At 42.0% G+C, this 18,975-nt stretch overlaps 1 protein-coding gene across 1 annotated transcript in view; it reads left to right on the top strand.

The window, feature by feature from the left end:
- LOC128689494 (uncharacterized) overlaps positions 1-18,975 on the top strand; it is a 78,825-nt gene that overhangs the window by 49,166 nt on the left and 10,684 nt on the right. Inside the window, exons 2-6 of the mRNA XM_053777853.2 lie at positions 6,460-6,756; positions 7,461-7,782; positions 9,626-11,249; positions 11,807-11,935; positions 18,831-18,972. Coding sequence (XP_053633828.1) covers positions 6,653-6,756; positions 7,461-7,782; positions 9,626-11,249; positions 11,807-11,935; positions 18,831-18,972 — 2,321 coding nt within the window. The 5' untranslated portion in view covers positions 6,460-6,652. The remainder of the gene's footprint in view (positions 1-6,459; positions 6,757-7,460; positions 7,783-9,625; positions 11,250-11,806; positions 11,936-18,830; positions 18,973-18,975) is intronic.

The following is an 18,975-nucleotide window of genomic DNA, read 5'->3' on the forward strand; positions in this document are numbered from 1 at the left end:
ACAACGCTTATGTACCACTGTAATGTATCAATAATACAACGCTTATGTACCACTGTAATGTATCAATAATACAACGCTTATGTACCACTGTAATGTATCAATAATACAACGCTTATGTACCACTGTAATGTATCAATAATACAACACTTATGTACCACTGTAATGTATCAATAATACAACACTTATGTACCACTGTAATGTATCAATAATACAACACTTATGTACCACTGTAATGTATCAATAATACAACGCTTATGTACCACTGTAATGTATCAATAATATAACGCTTATGTACCACTGTAATGTATCAATAATACAACGCTTATGTACCACTGTAATGTATCAATAATACAACGCTTATGTACCACTGTAATGTATCAATAATACAACGCTTATGTACCACTGTAATGTATCAATAATATAACGCTTATGTACCACTGTAATGTATCAATAATATAACGCTTATGTACCACTGTAATGTATCAATAATATAACGCTTATGTACCACTGTAATGTATCAATATAACGCTTATGTACCACTGTAATGTATCAATAATACAACGCTTATGTACCACTGTAATGTATCAATAATACAACGCTTATGTACCACTGTAATGTATCAATATAACGCTTATGTACCACTGTAATGTATCAATAATACAACGCTTATGTACCACTGTAATGTATCAATAATACAACACTTATGTACCACTGTAATGTATCAATAATACAACACTTATGTACCACTGTAATGTATCAATAATACAACACTTATGTACCACTGTAATGTATCAATATAACGCTTATGTACCACTGTAATGTATCAATAATACAACACTTATGTACCACTGTAATGTATCAATAATACAACGCTTATGTACCACTGTAATGTATCAATATAACGCTTATGTACCACTGTGATGTATCAATAATACAACACTTATGTACCACTGTAATGTTTCAATAATACAACGCTTATGTACCACTGTAATGTATCAATATAACGCTTATGTACCACTGTAATGTATCAATAATACAACACTTATGTACCACTGTAATGTATCAATAATACAACGCTTATGTACCACTGTAAAGTATCAATACAACGCTTATGTACCACTGTAATGTATCAATAATACAACGCTTATGTACCACTGTAATGTATCAATAATACAACACTTATGTACCACTGTAATGTATCAATAATACAACGCTTATGTACCACTGTAATGTATCAATAATATAACGCTTATGTACCACTGTAATGTATCAATAATACAACGCTTATGTACCACTGTAATGTATCAATAATACAACGCTTATGTACCACTGTAATGTATCAATAATACAACGCTTATGTACCACTGTAATGTATCAATAATACAACGCTTATGTACCACTGTAATATATCAATAATATAACGCTTATGTACCACTGTAATGTATCAATAATATAACGCTTATGTACCACTGTAATGTATCAATAATATAACGCTTATGTACCACTGTAATGTATCAATAATACAACACTTATGTACCACTGTAATGTATCAATAATACAACGCTTATGTACCACTGTAATGTATCAATAATACAACGCTTATGTACCACTGTAATGTATCAATAATACAACGCTTATGTACCACTGTAATGTATCAATAATACAACGCTTATGTACCACTGTAATATATCAATAATATAACGCTTATGTACCACTGTAATGTATCAATAATATAACGCTTATGTACCACTGTAATGTATCAATAATATAACGCTTATGTACCACTGTAATATATCAATAATATAACGCTTATGTACCACTCTAATGTATCAATATAACGCTTATGTACCACTGTAATGTATCAATATAACGCTTATGTACCACTGTAATATATCAATAATACAACACTTATATATTACTAATATATAAATAATGTAACACTGTATCAATAATTAGCACTTATGTAGCACTGTAACACAAATGTAACACTAATGTAGCAGAAATGTAACACTAACGTAACACTAATGCAGCACAAATATAACACTAATGTATCAATATAATTTAGCACTGTACTGTAGCACAATGAAACACTACTGGAGTATTACAATGTAATAGTGATGAAACACTTATGTAATACTTATGTAGCACTTATGAAGCACTTGTGTAGCACTTATGTAGCACTTATGAAGCACTTATGTAGCACTTATGTATCACCTTAATGTAACACTAATGTAACACTTATGTATCACCTTAATGTAACACTAATGTAACACTTATGTATCACCTTAATGTAACATTTATGTAGCACTTAAGTAACACAAATTTTTTTTTATTAACACACTGGCCGATTCCCACCAAGGTAGGGTGGCCCACCAAGGCAGGGTGGCCCACCAAGGCAGGGTGGCCCACCAAGGCAGGGTGGCCCACCAAGGCAGGGTGGCCCACCAAGGCAGGGTGGCCCACCAAGGCAGGGTGGCCCACCAAGGCAGGGTGGCCCGAAAAAGTAAAACCTTCACCATCATTCTCTCCATCACTGTCTTGCCAGAAGGGTGCTTTACACTACAGTTTTTAAACTGCAACATTAACACCCCTCCTTCAGAGTGCAGGCACTGTACTTCCCACCTCCAGGACTCAAGTCCGGCCTGCCGGTTTCCCTGAATCCCTTCATAAATGTTACTTTGCTCACACTCCAACAGCACGCCAAGTATTAAAAACCATTTGTCTACATTCACTCCTATCAAACACGCTCACGCATGCCCACTGGAAGTCCAAGCCCCTCACACACAAAACCTCCTTTACCCCCTCCCTCCAACCTTTCCTAGGCCGACCCCTACCCCGTCTTCCTTCCACTACAGACTGATACACTCTTGAAGTCATTCTGTTTCTCTCCATTCTCTCTACATGTCCGAACCACCTCAACAACTCTTCCTCAGCCCTCTGGACAACAGTTTTGGCAATCGCGCACCTCCTCCTAATTTCCAAACTACGAATTCTCTGCATTATATTCACACCACACATTGCTCTCAGACATGACATCTCCACTGCCTCCAGCCTTCTTCTCGCTGCAACATTCATCACCCATGCTTCACACCCATATAAGAGCGTTGGTAAAACTATACTCTCATACATTCCCCTTTTCGCCTCCAAGGACAAAGTTCTTTGTCTCCACAGACTCCTAAGTGCACCGCTCACCCTTTTCCCCTCATCAATTCTATGATTCACATCTTTCATAGACCCATCCGCTGACACGTCCACTCCCAAATATCTGAATACATTCACCTCCTCCATACTCTCCCTCCAATCTGATATCCAATCTTTCATCACCTAATCTTTTTGTTATCCTCATAACCTTACTCTTTCCTGTATTCAATTTTAATTTTCTTCTTCTGCATACCCTACCAAATTCATCCACCAACCTCTGTAACTTCTCTTCAGAATCTCCCAAGAGCACAGTGTCATCAGCAAAGAGCAACTGTGACAACTCCCACTTTATGTGTGATTCTTTATCTTTTAACTCCACGCCTCTTGCCAAGACCCTCGCATTTACTTCTCTTACAACCCCATCTATAAATATATTAAACAACCACGGTGGCATCACACATCCTTGTCTAAGGCCTACTTTTACTGGGAAATAATCTCCCTCTTTCCTACATACTCTAACTTGAGCCTCACTATCCTCGTAAAAACTCTTCACTGCTTTCAGTAACCTACCTCCTACACCATACCCCTGCAACATCTGCCACATTGCCCCCCTATCCATTCTGTCATACGCCTTTTCTAAATCCATAAATGCCACAAAAACCTCTTTAGCCTTCTCTAAATACTGTTTACTTACATGTTTCACCGTGAACACCTGGTCTACACACCCCCTACCTTTCCTAAAGCCTCCTTGTTCATCTGCTATCCTATTCTCCGTCTTACTCTTAATTCTTTCAATAATAACTCTACCATACACTTTACCAGGTACACTCAACAGACTTATCCCCCTATAGTTTTTGCACTCTTTTTTGTCCCCTTTGCCTTTATACAAAGGAACTATGCATGCTCTCTGCCAATCCCTAGGTACCTTACCCTCTTCCATACATTAAATAATAGCACCAACCACTCCAAAACTATATCCCCACCTGCTTTTAACATTTCTATCTTTATCCCTTCAATCCCGGCTGCCTTACCCCCTTTCATTTTACCTACTGCCTCACGAACTTTCCCCACACTCACAACTGGCTCTTCCTCACTCCTACAAGATGTTATTCCTCCTTGCCCTATACACGAAATCACAGCTTCCCTATCTTCATCAACATTTAACAATTCCCCAAAATATTCCCTCCATCTTCCCAATACCTCTTACTTTCCATTTAATAACTCTCCTCTCCTATTTTAACTGACAAATCCATTTGTTCTCTAGGCTTCCTTAACTTGTTAATCTCACTCCAAAACTTTTTCTTATTTTCAACAAAATTTGTTGATAACATCTCACCCACTCTCTCATTTGCTCTCTTTTTACATTGCTTCACCACTCTCTTAACCTCTCTCTTCTCCATATACTCCTCCCTCCTTGCATCACTTCTACTTCGTAAAAACTTCTCATATACTAACTTTTTCTCCCTTACTCCTCTCTGTACATCATTCCACCAATCGCTCCTCTTCCCTCCCGCACCCACTTTCCTGTAACCACAAACTCTAATGTAGCATTTATGTATCACCTTAATGTTACACTAGTGTAGCACTCACGTAACATTGCAAAGGAACACTGAAATGCAACCTAACTTAACACAAATCTAACACTAAAGTAGCACTAATGTAGCACTATAATTTAACACCAACGTAACGCTATATTGTAAACTAAATGTATCACTTATGTAGCACTATAATGTAGCACTATACTTAAACACTCATTTAGCAATGTAACACAACAGTACTGTAACAGCAATATAGCAATGTTATGTAACACTATTCCAGCACTGCAATGTAACATCAATGTAGTAATGTAATGCAGCACTGATGTAGCACTGTAATATAGCACTGTAATACAGAACTGTCGTGCAGTCTTGCGCGACAGTTCTACCTTACAGCTCAGTTGCACATTTGAAATGTAGGACTGCAATGTACCATGAACGTAGCACTGAACTGCAATGTACCATGAACGTAGCACTGAACTGCAATGTACCATGAACGTAGCACTGAACTGCAATGTACCATGAACGTAGCACTGAACTGCAATGTACCATGAACGTAGCACTGAACTGCAATGTACCATGAACGTAGCACTGAACTGCAATGTACCATGAACGTAGCACTGAACTGCAATGTACCATGAACGTAGCACTGAACTGCAATGTACCATGAACGTAGCACTGAACTGCAATGTACCATGAACGTAGCACTGAACTGCAATGTACCATGAACGTAGCACTGAACTGCAGTGTACCATGAACGTAGCACTGAACTGCAATGTACCATGAACGTAGCACTGAACTGCAATGTACCATGAACGTAGCACTGAACTGCAATGTACCATGAACGTAGCACTGAACTGCAATGTACCATGAACGTAGCACTGAACTGCAATGTACCATGAACGTAGCACTGAACTGCAATATACCATGAACGTAGCACTGAACTGCAATGTACCATGAACGTAGCACTGAACTGCAATGTACCATGAACGTAGCACTGAACTGCAATGTACCATGAACATAGCACTGAACTGCAATGTACCATGAACGTAGCACTGAACTGCAATGTACCATGAACGTAGCACTGAACTGCAATGTACCATGAACGTAGCACTGAACTGCAATGTACCATGAACGTAGCACTGAACTGCAATGTACCATGAACGTTGCACTGAACTGCAATGTACCATGAACCTAGCACTGAACTGTATTACAGAAAATAACAAATTAGTACATACATACATATTTAAAACTACAAAGAATCACCAAGTTAAGATTCATCTATGATTACAGTCTGAAGTAGTCCAGAAGAGGTATTCTGAAGTTTTCACAAGAATATGTTTTTTAAATATAATCGACATATTGGCATTTATCCAGTCAAAATATATCCAACCCGATCTCAAGATAAGGCACAGAAATCGCTGAAGGATTTGTATGTATAAAAATTGACAAACTGGCTGACACAGTTTTCTGATGTTTACTCTCACGTCTTGATCTTTTCCCTTTCACATCATATTGTAACTTAGTTGTGACCTGATAATAGCTGAGAACTGAGCGAAACGCCCTTTTAACTTGAATTATCAACGTGCGGCCAGCAGCAAGAGCCTGGTTGATCAGGCCTTGATACACCGGGAGGCCTGGTCGTAGACCGGATCGCTGGGGCGTTGATCCCTGAAATACCCTGCAGGTAGACTCCCAGGTATGGCTTGTGAATTTTCATTTATTTACGGGTAGACGTAAATACTTTCAGAGACAACACTGAATGTTACAATTTCTTCTACAGACTCCACTGATCCTGCGAGTGTAGTCCACCCCAGCACCCACCACCATGGGCGTGGCTCACCCTCGCCCACAAGGGCTTATGGAAGCGGATGACTTGCAGGGCAGGGGAGTAGTTTAAAAGGGGTGTAAAGCGAGAGGCGGTGAGATACGAGCAACAACAGGCGAGGATAACAGAAACGAGAAACAGATGAGCTATGGGACGCAACGCATCCATCCAAATGTTCCTCCTGACCTTGACTGGATGTTCATGGATGCTGCTCTTCCTCTCAGTCACACTGCCTGACTACCATGTCTTCAGGTACTTCCTTAATTCATAATTATCACTAGTTCTAGCACCAATAAGTCACCAGTTTCTGAACCTACACCACCGAGTCACTGGTTCCTGCACTAGTAAATCACTAGTTCCTGCACTAGTAAATCACTAGTTCCTGCACTAGTAAATCACTAGTTCCTACACTAGTAAGTTAGTAGCTCCTGTGCCAGTACGTTACTAGTTCCTTTCCCAGTAAGTCAACAGTTTCTGCACCAGTAAGTCAATACTAGCATTTCCAGTTCCATTAAGTTACTAGTTTCTCAATTAAGTCAATACTTGCATCTAGTGTCTATTCTTCTCGATCATACTGCTTGGTTAATGGGGGTTTAAAGTCTTTGGATTACACTAGGGTCATTAAGGCTACAAGGTAACCTTTTCACCACCAGAATACTCTAATCTCTAAAATAGGGATTAACCACTCAGCATATATAGCTGAGAGAAATATACCTCTCAGGGTATATTTCCTGAGACCATACTCTATTTTCCCTTATTTCATTACTAAATGAAAATGTTATAATCGTTTATTAAAATTTATTATTTATACGGTCATTTATTATTTAAAACATTATGAAAAATAGCTAATATAAAAAAATTATTTTTGAAAACTGCTATTGAAATAGATATATAGAGAAATGAATGTATCACCACATCACTTGTCTGACTGCTCACCCTGTTTTTTTTTTTTCAAGAGTGTACCACGTTGCTCATGTGGCCGCCGCCCACACCCCAACACCTCGAGAGGCGGACCCCTGTGAGGTGTGCTGGGGTGTGGGCAAGACCTGTCCGCAGGGGCAAGGTGAAGACCAGGAGCACATTTCCAGCACGACAGGAGACACCAGCTGGGGAGCTCATCTGGCCTGGGCTCTGGGAGTAGCCACAAGGAACAAGGATAAAGTTAGCTCAGCAGGAGGAGCAGAGATGCAGGAGGTGGGCGGTGTTGCTGCCTTCTATTACTACACACTCCACACCACCTTCACAGCTCTCAGGGTTAAGCTCAAGAAAGCACAAGAGGTCAGTCTCGTATCTAAATGTATTACTCATGCTGCGTTAAAGCTATCATAAAGTTTTTAATAACTTGTTCCAAAATTAAAGCAAAAAGAGTCCACAGATATCTTAAGTTCAGTTCTGGAAGGTCAAGACGAGTGGCCAAACTTCCTTACATCTGCTGCTTCTGTTTCCTACCAGTAAACAACTTAAACAAGTCTTCTTACACCTGTTGGCTGTGTTTCCCTAGCAGTACAAAGGCACCCTAGTGCTGATTGGCTGTTGTGGGTCGTATACCAGGATAAAGATAAAACTGATCATATTGAAGATGGGTAACCATGAATAGGGATAGGGATTAAACTCTCTCTCTCTCTCTCTCTCTCTATAATATATATATATATATATATATATATATATATATATATATATATATATATATATATATATATAAAGATAAGAGTCGTCTCCCACCGAGACAGGGTGACCCGAAAAAAGATGGAACGAAAGTTTTTCTTCTTTTTACATTTAGTAATTTATACACGAGGGTTTACTAGGCTCTTGTTCTCGGAATTTAGTATTTATGTTACATTAAACGTGTGAAGGAAAGAATTACGTGAAGTTCTTGAAAACTACATTAGCAATGCAGGTAATCCATGTTACCTCTAGTTTTTACCTTTAATCATTAAGATAATCACTTAGTACATGAAATTCCAAAACAGGTGGACAGTAATTTTATGAAATCCCTTATATACTGTTGACTGAATCTCTAAAACGTAACGTAACCCTGGGATGAATTTACTGATATGTTTAGTGATTTCATGAAAGCTGGTTGCACCTAATTACCGTGAGATGTACGCTGTTGCCCTCACTGTCTACACACACACACACACACACACACACACACACACAAATTTCACCCTTCAGAATGTATACAATGTGAACAAATTGTTGGTTGGTTACTAAGACTCCAAACCTACCGACAATATATTCCCAAATCAAAAATACTTTAAGCCATAAGGATTCAAGCAAACTCTCGCATATATTCACTAAGAGACACAAATGTGGTGTATATATTCAGTGAAAAAAAATGCTTCGTATGTTAGGTTTACGACTATCGACTGGTATTTACGCACATTGAAAAAATCAAGAGAATTCGTGGGAAAGGCCAATTCGGAATCAACAAAATAATAGAAGTCAAAGTAAATTTAACCAAGTAATAAGTGCTGAAAGAACTACTATACAGTTATTGAGAAAAAATGTTAGCAGGTCATGTATATGCTGTATGAAGAAATAACAAACTGCATGTATGGGTAAATATCACAGTGGCATATAACAAACCACATAGAGATACCCGAGATCCTTTTGTGTGTTTGCACGCATATTTTGAGAGGAATTAATTCATTTGAAGATTGTGTGTGAGCCCATGAACGTAGACGAAGTATGTTTCTTTGTTGTTAGTTTTAACCGAGGCATTTTCTCCTATGTTTTTATGTGATAACGAATAAATGTGAGTTTTTTAATTTGCAATCTAGGGCAATTATGATAGTCCTAGCTGTAATAACAATGGTTCAGCAATAACAGTTATGATAGTCCTAGCTGTAATAACAATAATTCAGTAATAACAATTATGATAGTACTAGTTGTAATAACAATGGTTCAGTAATAACAATTATGATAGTGCTAGCTGTAATAACAATAATTCAGTAATAACAATTATGATAGTCCTAGCTGTAATAACAATGGTTCAGTAATAACAGTTATGGAGGAAATAGGAAAATTTATGTTATCATCATAAGGTGAGTATGAAATACAATTCAGCAGTTAGTGGAGATATAGTGGCAATGATATCCATGTTGGGTTGCTGTTGCAGGTTGCCGGGGACGTGCAGGAGGAGGTGGCTACCCTTGGGGAGAGGGTAGCCCACCTCCAACATACACTGACCACGCACTTCTCACCACGCCTCAACCCCTACCTCCACAAGCCTTCCATTACACAGCCGCCAGGCAGCAACGTAAACAAGAGAGACCAGATCACCTCCACTCAGCCACGTAAACAGGAGGAGATCGAAGACTCCAAGTCGGAAATCAAAAACGATGCCAGTGGTTCACACCGACGCAACGAAGAGTCTATGCTTGATGCTAGACACGAGAACATCCGTCGCGTCTATCCGGTCGAAATATCAGAGGAAGCGAGTCAAAGACAACAACTGGTGACGGCGAATAACAAACACGAGAAATTAAAAAATAATAACGTCGATTTATCTATGTCCCGATATGCGCAGACTCTCAGCGCAAACCGAGCTCAGCTGAGCCAGTCTGGCAGCCGTGTTCGTGTTGACGCTAACACCTACACTGAAGAAACTGGACACATACACACACCCAGAATATCACGAACTGGAAACAGGGAAAAGATACAAACGATTTTCTCCAGTGGCTTCCGTCATCAGCTAAGTGTTAATAAAACGAGTGATTCGTCAAGACAGAGGACAAAGTTTGAGGAAGGAAGAGAGATATGGAGAAAGATAATGAATGAGGGCAAGGGAGGAAGCAGTGGTCCACAGTGGGTAGTAGGAATGACACAGACGAGTAATGAAAAGTCTAAAGGAGCAGCTAAATTATATTCAGACTTGGATAGAGTGGGTGTACGTAGGTTGGTGTCGGTAGTGGTAATGTGTGATGAGCGGGATGAGGTTATTGCTAGCATGGGTCGTAGCTACCCTGGGATGACTGTACATTTGATAACCCGCACACCTGCCACCCCTGAGGTACATCAGCACCTTCATCTTGTGGTTCACAGTGTAGAGGCCAACACTAGCACCAGTGTGGCTTACATGGAGGTGCTGAGGCACGTCACTACACCCTACCTGCTGGTGGCCACGGGTGTGTCGTCACTCACACCGCTGGCGCGACTAGAGCGGCTGGTGTGGACAGCAGAGCACCTGGGAGTGTGGGCAGTTGGGGGTGGGCTGGAGACTCCTTCAGGTCACTGGCACACAGGATGCCTCACCTCTACTTACGCTCACTACCAGGCAGGCTGGGCACGGGGACAATTGGGTACTGCTGATCAATGTTTAATATGCCAGGGACTAGAAGGGCCATTTTTGGCACTTACCGCGGCCTTGCGGCACCTTGGCTGGGACACCAAACTACCCAGGCAAGTCTCTCAGGTGGATCTGTTCCTGAGAGCATCACACACTAACCACATGCTGGCAGCGGCGTGTCCTAAATCACTCTTTACTCTGAAAGAGGAGCTGGGGCCACCGTCACGAGTGGCCCTGCTGAGCCTGGCCCGCCGACACAGCCTGTACACTGTCGACGCTGCTGGGGCAGTGCGAGCAACCTTCTCCTGCAAGGAGGTGGGTACCAGCTGCGCCGACACCGGCCTGGCACTGCCTCCTTGTTGTCGTCAGGAACTAGCCACCCTCGTCCGCTTCCTGATGGACACCTGCGAGGCTCACGGACTGCTGTGTGAGCTGCAGGAAGGCACGCTACTAGGTGAGCAGACACTTTCCTTACAGTACCTGCTCTCCACTTCTCAAGGGAGGGGCCTTGATGTCTATGAGGGGCTCTTGATAAAAGAAATTGAACCGGTTCTCTCGTTCCTTCAACGGAACCCAATTGCCTCTTCTTTCCCAGCATGACCTCTACTGGTTTAGCGCTTCCCAATGATAATAATATAGTACTTCTTGTCTAGAGTTATTCAGTGGCTTGCCTGGCCACCGAAATGTAGGGGTGGGGATGGGGAAGAGCACTAAACCAGTAGGCAATCAGGTTCTACGCAAAGAGGAGATTTTCTTTTTTTTTATCAGAACCCCTCAGATGCGTCAGGGAACCTTCCTGGAGGGCAAAGTGACAAGTGGACAGCACACGAAGTTTTCATCAGAGGATTCCCAATGAGGATTGAATTTTATCGCTCACATATGCACATGAAGTCTAACAGCACCACGGCTTCCCGTGTAACTTAAACAAATATAGCGAAGAATTTTGAATACAATAATAATAAAAATAATAATAATACAAATAATAATGATAATAATCGGTCTCGCCTGCAGGAGCCGTCAAGACTAGCGGTGTGATGCCCTGGGAAAGAGACGCTGATATAACCTTTCATACCAAAAACTTCACTGCCCTGAGTGAGCTGAAGGATGTGTTTGACCGTGCCGGATACTCTCTTTATCTCAGTAAGTGAGGGATACTCTCTACCTCAGTAAGTGCCGGATACTCTCTTTACCTCAGTAAGTGAGGGATACTCTCTACCTCAGTAAGTGCCGGATACTCTCTTTATCTCAGTAAGTGAGGGATACTCTCTACCTCAGTAAGTGCCGGATACTCTCTTTACCTCAGTAAGTGAGGGATACTCTCTACCTCAGTAAGTGCCGGATACTCTCTTTACCTCAGTAAGTGAGGGATACTCTCTTTACCTCAGTAAGTGCCGGATACTCTCTTTACCTCAGTAAGTGCCGGATACTCTCTTTACCTCAGTAAGTGCCGGATACTCTCTTTACCTCAGTAAGTGCCGGATACTCTCTTTACCTCAGTAAGTGCCGGATACTCTCTTTACCTCAGTAAGTGCCGGATACTCTCTTTATCTCAGTAAGTGCCGGATACTCTCTTTACCTCAGTAAGTGCCGGATATTCTCTTTACCTCAGCAAGTGCCGGATACTCTTTTTATCTCAGTAAGCGCTGGATACTCTCTTTACCTCAGTAAGTGTCGGATACTCTACCTCAGTAAGTGTCGGACACTCTCTTTACCTCAGTAAGTGCCGGATACTCTTTACCTCAGTAAGCGTTGGATACTCTCTTTACCTCAGTAAGTGTCGGATACTCTTTTTACCTCAATAAGTGTCGGATACTCTCTTTACCTCAGTAAGTGTCGGATACTCTCTTTTCCTCAGTAAGTGTCGGATACTCTCTTTACCTCAGTAAGTGCCGGATACTCTCTTTATCTCAGTAAGTGTCGGATACTCTCTCTACCTCAGTAAGTGTCGGATACTTTCTTTACCTCAGTAAGTGCCTGATTCTTTCTCTACCTAAGTAAATGCATGATACTCTCTCTCTCTACCTAAGTAAGTGCCGGATACTCTCTCTTTACCTAAGTAAGTGCCGGATACTCTCTCTCAGCCTCAGTAAGTGCCGTATACTCTCTCTCAATCTCAGTATGTCCCGGATACTCTCTCTCTACCTAAGTGCCAGATACTCTCTCTCTCTACCTAAGTAAGTGCCGGATACTCACTCTCAGCCTCAGTAAGTGCCGGATACTCTCTCTGTACCTAAGTGCCGGATATTTTATTCACTACAGTAAGTATGGAACACACTACCATCATATCCAGCAGATAATCTCTCTACCTGGGTACTATTTCTAGCAAAGTAATTGACAGATGCTCTTGAACTGCTGGACACTCCTCCACTTAAGTGCTGCACACTCCTCCATTTAAGTGCTGGACACTCCTCCACTTAAGTGCTGGACACTCCTCCACTTAAGTGCTGGACACTCCTCCACTTAAGTGCTGGGCACTCCTCCACTTAAGTGCTGGACACTCCTCCACTTAAGTGCTGGACACTCCTCCACTTAAGTGCTGGACACTCCTCCACTTAAGTGCTGGACATTCCTCCACTTAAGTGCTGGACACTCCTCCACTTAAGTGCTGGACACTCCTCCATTTAAGTGCTGGACACTTCTCCACTTAAGTGCTAAATATTCCCTTCCTCTTTGTGTTGATTCGACGTGTGAAAAAGGCAGTTTTGCAGTGGCATGTACTGATGAATCAACGTTTGAGAGGAAGAGTTTTGCAGTGATATATATGCACTGATGAATCAGCGTGTGAGAAGGATGGTGATATGCAGTGATATGCACTACTGACTCATTTCGTCCCCAGCTACCACGTTTACTGTGGAATTCTCTCTCTCTCTCTCTCTCTCTCTCTCTCTCTCTCTCTCTCTCTCTCTCTCTCTCTGTCACACACACACAAGTATAGAAGGTAAAGGGCCCAGGAGAATAAGGAGAGCAGTCGTGGAGCCAGGAAATGAATATGCACAGGTAAGAAAGGAGGCCCAACGACAATATGAGAATGACATAGCAGCGAAAACCAAATCTGAACCGAAGCTGTTGTACAGCCACATCAGGAGGAAAACAACAGTCAAGAACCAGGTAATCAGGCTGATGAAGGAAGGAGGGGAGATCACAAGAAACGACCACGAAATATGTGAGGAACTCAACACGAGATTCAAAGAAGTGTTCAGAGAAGAGACAGAAAGGACTCCAGAAAGACAGAGATGGGGTACACCAAGTGTTGGACACAATACATACAACCGAAGAAGTGAAGAGGCTGCTAAGCTAGCTAGATACCTCAAAGACGGTGGGGCCAGATAACATCTCTCCATGAGTCCTGAGAGACTGAGCAGAGGCATTATGTGTACCACTAACAACAATCTTTAATACATCTATCGAAACAGGGCGACTACCTGAGGTATGAAAGACAGCAAATGTAGTCCCAGTTTTCAAAAAAGGAGACAGACACGAAGCATTAGAATACAGACCAGTGTCACTGACATGTACAGTATGCAAAGTCATGGAGAAGATTATCAGAAGAGTGGGGGAACACCTAGAAAGGAATGAGCTTATCAACGACAACCAGCACGGTTTCAGGGACGGGAAATCCTGTCACAAACCTACTGGAGTTCTATAACAGGGTGACAGTAGTAAGACGAGAGAGAGAGAGAGAGAGAGAGAGAGAGAGAGGTGGGTAAATGTGTTTTCTTGGCCTCTAAAAAGGCGTTTGACACAGTTCCACACAAGAAATTAGTGCAATAGCTGGAGGACCAGGCAGGGATAACAAAGAAGGCACTGCAATTAATCAGGGAATACCTGTCGGGAAGACAACAGCGAGTCATGGTAGGTGACGAGGTATCAGAGTGGGTGCCTGTGACGAGCGAAGTCCCACAGGGATCAGTCCTAGGACTGGTGCTGTTTCTGGTATATGTGAATATGACGTAAGGAATTGACTCAGAAGTGTCCTTGTTTGCAAATGATGTGAAGTTAATGGGAAAAATTCAATCGGATGAGGACAAGGCAGAACTACATAGGGACCTGGACAGTCTGCAGTCCTAGTCCATAAACTGGTTCCTGGAGTTCAACTCCACTGAGTGCAAAGTCATGAAGATTGGGGAAGGGCAAAGAAAACCGCAGACGGAGTTTACTCTAGGGGGCCAGAGACTACAAACCTCACTTAAGGAAAAGGATCTTGGGGTGAGTATAACACCAGGTACATCTCCTGAGGCGCACATCAACCAAATAACTGCTGCAGCATACGGGTACCTAGTAATCCCAAGAATAGCATTCCGGCATCTCAATAAGGAATCATTCAGGACCCTGTACACCGTGTACGTCAGGCCCATATTGGATGGGTATATATATATATATATATATATAGATATATATATATATATATATATATATATATATATATATATATATATATATATATATATAGGCAGGAGGTGGTAGTGGTAGTAGTGGAGGGAAGGAAGTAGTAGTGGGGAGGTGGTAAGAGTAGGAGGGGCCAGTCAGATACTAAGAAAGAGGAGCACTGCAAGGGAGCTGGTGCCCACAGAGGGTAAGAGCAAGAACACTGAGGGGGGGAACAAATAAATAAGTAAATAAAGAAGGAACAAATACACAGGGCAGAAGAAAGACAACCCAAAGGAGAAAAAGGAAAAAAGAAAGGGGAAGAGGGAGAAGAAGAAAAAAGTAGGAATCAGGTTAAGTCACGGGTGTTCTGAAGTGTGGAGCATTTTACAATGTAGTGGGAGAGGAAGGCATCTACAGAGACGAAGCCACGGCTATGATTCATAAAAGGAAAATTGTGTATTAGGGAGGATTCAACCAGACGGCAACTGTTGAAGTTGGAAGTAGGGAAGACAGTTTTAGCAGAAGACCAGTCAATAGGATGGCTGTGATCTCTGACGTGACAGAAAAGAGCATTGTTAGTGTCGGCAAGCCTAACACTATTTTTGTGCTCCCTAAGTCTGTCAGAAAGAGATCGACCAGTTTCTCCAAAGTATTGAAGAGGACAGGAGGAACAAGAAATAGAGTAGACACCAGGAACATCTGTAGAGGGAGGAGAGGTATGAACGAGATTAGTGCGAAGAGTGTTAGTCTGGCGGAAAGTAAGTTTGATGTCTAAGGAACGGAGAGAGTTGTTGAGATTAGAAAGACCGGAAATGTAGGGAAGGCAGAGGATAGAAGAGTTCCCAGGAGTAGAGAGTTTGGGAGAGAAGAAATTACGTTTAGCACGTGAGAGGGCAGAGTCTATGAAATGGGAAGGGTAGCCAAGACGGGAAACTGAATTATGAAGAGTGGAAATTTCTGATTGAATGAACTGAGGATCACATATGCGGAGAGCACGGAGAAAGAGGGAGATAAGAACACTTTTCTTGACAGAGGAAGCATGATAAGAAAAGTAGTGAATGTACATGAACCCGTCCTGCTCTCCTTCTCGTTAGTATGTCTTTGTAAATGGTCCAAGTCGGACCGAAACGTCGTCGTAAGCTTCTCTCTTCTATCTGCGGGTTATTTGTGTACAGTTTGAAACCCACACCTAACCAAGCACGTAAAGAAATTAGAGAAAGTACAAAGGTTTGCGACAAGCCTAGTCCCTTAACCTCTCCTACGAGGAGAGGCTAAGGGAAATCGACCTGACGACACTGGAGGACAGGAGAGATGGGGGGGAGGATATGATGACAACACATAAAATACTGAGAGGAATCGACAAGATGGACAGAGACAGGATGATCCAGAGATGGGACACAGCAACAAGGGGTTACAGCTGGAGGTTGAAGACTCAGATGAATCACAGGGATGTTAGGAAGTATTTCTGGGAAGTGATGTAGTGGAGGCAGGATCCATACATAGCTTTAAGAAGAGGTATGATGAAGCTCATTGAGCAGGAAGAGTGACCTAGTATCGACCAGTGAAGAGGCTGGGCCAGGAGCTGTGAATCGACCCCTGTAACTACAACTAAGTGAGTACACCCACGATAAGGTTCTTGGAGCAGGGAGAGAGTAAACCCAGCAGGGACTAGTAAAGAGGCGGGGCCAGGAGCTATGAATAGACCCCTGCAACCACAACATGTGGGTACAAATAGGTGAGGAGTATACAGTACACACACACACACACACACACACACACACACACACACACACACACACACACACACACACACAAGAAGAAAAAAACATTCCATCATTCTAGTCATGCATGCTGTGTAAGGCAGTGAAGAAAATAATCAGCGTAGTGGAAGTCTTGAAGACAAAAGCGTGTTACTAAACAACAACCAGCAGAGATTTTAGAGATGGTAAATCCTGTGTCACGAAAACCTCCGTGAATTTTATGACTTAGTAAGAGAAATAAGTAGGAAAGGAATGGATGCACCTCACATTCTTGAACTGTTTCTGCTGTATGTGAGCGACAAGCCTGACGAGTGAGAATTCTCTGTAGTTCTGCTAGCATGTTTCAAAAACGAGCACACAACATGAAAACACCATGATATAATCTAAACAAATTGCAAGATTCATCAGAGAAGTGGCTGCTGGAATTCAACCCCAAGCAATACCATATAATGTAAATTGGGTAAGGGAAACAAAAGACTGAGAAGTGAATACAGGCTCGAGGAACAGCGGCTGCTGATCTCACTCGAAAACTTCCTAGGGATACACTTGGTGATGAACATATCTAGCATATCCCCAGACGCGCGAATCAATAGGATAACTTCTGCTTTGTATGCGGGGTTGGCGAATTTAAAATAAGCATTTAGGAACCTCAACAAGGAGTCAAGTGAGACATATCAGTCCTATCCTGGAGTATAAAACACCATGATAAACATCTGATAAAGATTATCAAGAAACTTGATAAATTACTGATTCACAATAAAATTAATTCCAAAACAAAGAGAAACTGAAAATGTTGAATATGATAACATTGGAAAAGACAATATTCAAGAAGATATGGTTACGATGTATATGATACTGAGGACTTGACGAGACAGGCAGGAAAATGCTATTAATATGGAGGGTAAATAAGAACACTGGGAAACAGTAATGACAGGAAATACTACATCAGCAGCAGAGTAACTAAAAAGTGGAATGATCTGGGTGAAAAGTGATGAAGGCATATTCCATGCACAGATTTAAGACTAGGTATGATAGGGCCCATGAGGCCAGGAGTGTGTGAATCCCAGGCACAACTAGGTAAAACTGGTTGGGCTAAGAGCTAGAATTCAACCTGTGCCACAACAGCTAAGTTCAAGTAGATTATCATGTACAATAATAATGTAGATAAATGGTTCACAGAACCAACATGTTGATAAATAAGACACGTGTGTCGGTTCTCTGAACCAGTCATCTACAAACCTGTCAGACACTGCAACTTCTTGGGATCTTAATACTTGGGAATTCTTCGCTTGCCTAATTCTTGGGCACGACCTACTTCAACAGTGAACAAATGTTACACCACCTATGACTGCTGCACCTCTCCTGCCAACGGTTTATAAGCTCCTTCTCAGCACGTATGCCGTATTCTATTCAAGATTGATGGACTGACCACATCGACTCAAGGTTGAGGGACTGATTACCTCATTCTCCTCCTGTTCTTCAAGATTCTCCTTTGTATGGACTGATGAAGCCACTGTGTGGCGAAACGTTTCGTCAATAAACATACCCAAGAGTTGCACATGTGTCTTATTTATCAACAATAATAATAACGCGGTGTTTTAAGTGATGTGCACTTTTGCTACCAGTCTTTCAGTGCCTAACTCGAGTGCCATATATTTACGTTAAAGGACACACACAATGCCTCACTTGAGTGCCATATCCGTGCTAGCAATGCCTCACTTCACGGATATGTCTGACTTGTGTTTATCCAATGGCGGTGCGGACTGAAATAGACAGTTCCCTGCCGTCAGGGTTTCCAGTGAGGCTTTATTACGATCAACGTTGTGGTTAGAACACGAAGTAAAATAAAGGATACTCTGAGCGCCCCTTGACTACCTTTTTCTCATAACTGCGTTCTGTCTTTGCAGCAGACAACCGTTGGTGCTGTGTGGACGGGCGGTGGGCAGGAGGACAGGGGTCCCTCTCCAGCGGACAATGGCGGGCCGAACTTTGGAGCCAGCACGCCATGGACTCCGAGGATAACCTCTTGGCAGGGAGACCACGAACCAGGCG

Source organism: Cherax quadricarinatus, chromosome 18, assembly GCF_038502225.1.
Source record: "Cherax quadricarinatus isolate ZL_2023a chromosome 18, ASM3850222v1, whole genome shotgun sequence".
Taxonomy (NCBI): Eukaryota; Metazoa; Arthropoda; class Malacostraca; order Decapoda; family Parastacidae; genus Cherax; species Cherax quadricarinatus.